The following is a 2,069-nucleotide window of genomic DNA, read 5'->3' as shown; positions in this document are numbered from 1 at the left end:
CCCTGCCCTGCCCTGCCCTGCCCTGCCCTCCCCTCCCCTCCCCTCTCCTCTCCTCTCCTCTTCTCAGTAACCTCAGGGGAGTGACTAGTTAATCTGTCATTTCCATCTTTCGGGATTCTTGCTCTTTGTAGTTCCGTTCTATGCTGGATGGCTCACCCCGGTGCATTTTAGATTTTCACCTCACGGCAGCCTCTTGGTTCTTTGGTTTCCCCCTCTCTATTGCTCTATTCGCTAGCTTTCCTTGTGTCAGTTCTCTTTTCCTGGGGGAGCATGGGACCCGAATCTGCAAGGCACAAGGGAGCCACACTTTCAGGGGAGACCTTGAAGGTCTGTCATTATGTGTAGATGCCTGCTTGTTTGCTCTCTCAATCTCTTAATCTCACCTTCTCCCTCTCCCTCTCTTCTCTCTACTACTCTTCTCTCTTCTACTAGGCATTGCACTGTGAGCATCTCACACACAGCCATGCACTCTACCACTGAGCTATGTGGTATGCCACCAGCCCCTTATTATTTTGAGATTATCACCGCCCTTACCCTCTACCCCGAACTCAATCTTTCCAGCGATCTCTTGTGAATAACTTCAAGGCAACACTAATTTGCAGCACACTTTTACCTCCCATCAAAATTTTCAGAAATGCTGCTGCACATTTTTGCAATGCACTGAACAGCTTGGCATTATTTGCTTTAAAAATGTCTAGTAACAGTAACGTTCATCATACTTCTGGTTGTGCATTCAACAACTTGTTTAATTTCTCCTTTTCCCTCTCTTCCTCTCTCCCTCTCCCTCCTCCTCCTCCTCTTCCTCCTTCTCCTCCTCTTCCCCCCTCCCCCCATGTTGATTGGCAGGTGCTTCAGCTGCTGAGCTACATCCCTGGCAAATGTATACTGTTGTGTTGTTTTTAGGGGGCGGGAATAGGTGCAAGGAATTAAATTCAGGATCTTGCAGCAAACACTGCCACTGAGCTATATCCCAGGCTGTTTCCCTTTCCTGAAATGGGCCAGGAACAAAAAACTTTTTCTTTCTTTAGTTCTTTCCGGAACCCGGGATTGAACTCAGGTATTGAACTCAGGTCTTGTGCTTGCCAGGTAAGCGCTTATTCTACTGAGCCATCTGCCTGGCCCCTAAAAACTGAGTATTAATAGTTACTGAATTTGGATGTAGGTATATGAGGAATTGAAATAATTTGTTGTCCTTTCAGGTGAGGAGTAGGTTCTGGTCTGTCCAGAAGGAGCATTGTTTTCTTTTTATATTCTGATGGCATTCAGATTTCCAGGATTAGGTTTTTGCCACACACATTAAAAAAAAAAAGAAAAAACAAAAAGCAAAAACCCCAAAACACCATTGTGCATTGTGTTTCTGAATATATATATATATATTTTTTTTTTAAAGGTAATTCTTCTTCCTCCTTTTCTTGTTTCCCCAGGATGACAGTGATGGGATTCCATGGTCAGAAGAAAGGGTGGTACGTAAAGTCCTTTATTTGTCTCTGAAGGAATTCAAGAATGCCCAGAAGCGGCAGCATGGGGACAGCATTGCTGGGAGCCTGAAAACTGTGAATGGTGAGTAAGTTGACTCTTGTTGTCCTTGGATATCTCCTCTTCCAGTGGTCTTGTTTCTGATCTCGATGTGTTCTGGCTGTGTGTGCTTCTTAAACTGTGGACCTACGGGCACTTGATGGTCTGTGGATATATATTGTGGACAGCCTATTGGACATATAGATTTATTTTTAGTTTCTTTATGCCCTGAAAAGATACTGGACAGATAGGTGCCTATTGTGTTTCTTAGGTCATGTGTTGGATGTGGAACTTTCGCACAGCATTTTGTGTGTATCTTTCTCTCCACCTAAGTGTGCACACGGGAGGAATCTTTGGGTGATTTTGCTGGATTGTGGACCCCGATTCTCCACAGCTGGGGCTCCTGCCCTTCCTGCTGCCCAGCTTTCTTGTTGCTCAGCCTGCTGTGGTTCTTGTCAGGGTAGCAGTGGTGCCTCTGGAGATGTCCCGTTTTGTAGAATAAAAATCTCTCTCTCTCTCTCTCTCTCTCTCTCTCTCTCTCTCTCTCTCTCTCT

General features: G+C 45.3%; 1 protein-coding gene across 3 annotated transcripts in view; it reads left to right on the top strand.

Annotated features, from left to right (window-relative positions):
- Jarid2 (jumonji and AT-rich interaction domain containing 2) overlaps nucleotides 1–2,069 on the top strand; it is a 246,103-nt gene that overhangs the window by 119,831 nt on the left and 124,203 nt on the right. For 2 of the 3 annotated variants that reach the window (XM_004628343.2, XM_023712152.1), the window contains exon 2: nucleotides 1,425–1,560. In XM_004628343.2, the coding sequence (XP_004628400.1) occupies nucleotides 1,425–1,560 (136 nt within the window). Of the gene's footprint in view, nucleotides 1–1,424; nucleotides 1,561–2,069 lie in introns of those variants that run through there. The other variant, XM_023712153.1, reaches the window with a different exon arrangement.

Source organism: Octodon degus, unplaced genomic scaffold (genome assembly GCF_000260255.1).
Source record: "Octodon degus isolate 3935 unplaced genomic scaffold, OctDeg1.0 scaffold00023, whole genome shotgun sequence".
Classification (NCBI taxonomy): domain Eukaryota; kingdom Metazoa; phylum Chordata; class Mammalia; order Rodentia; family Octodontidae; genus Octodon; species Octodon degus.
Note: the sequence above shows the minus strand (reverse complement) of the source record. Positions and strands in the feature narration are given on the sequence as shown.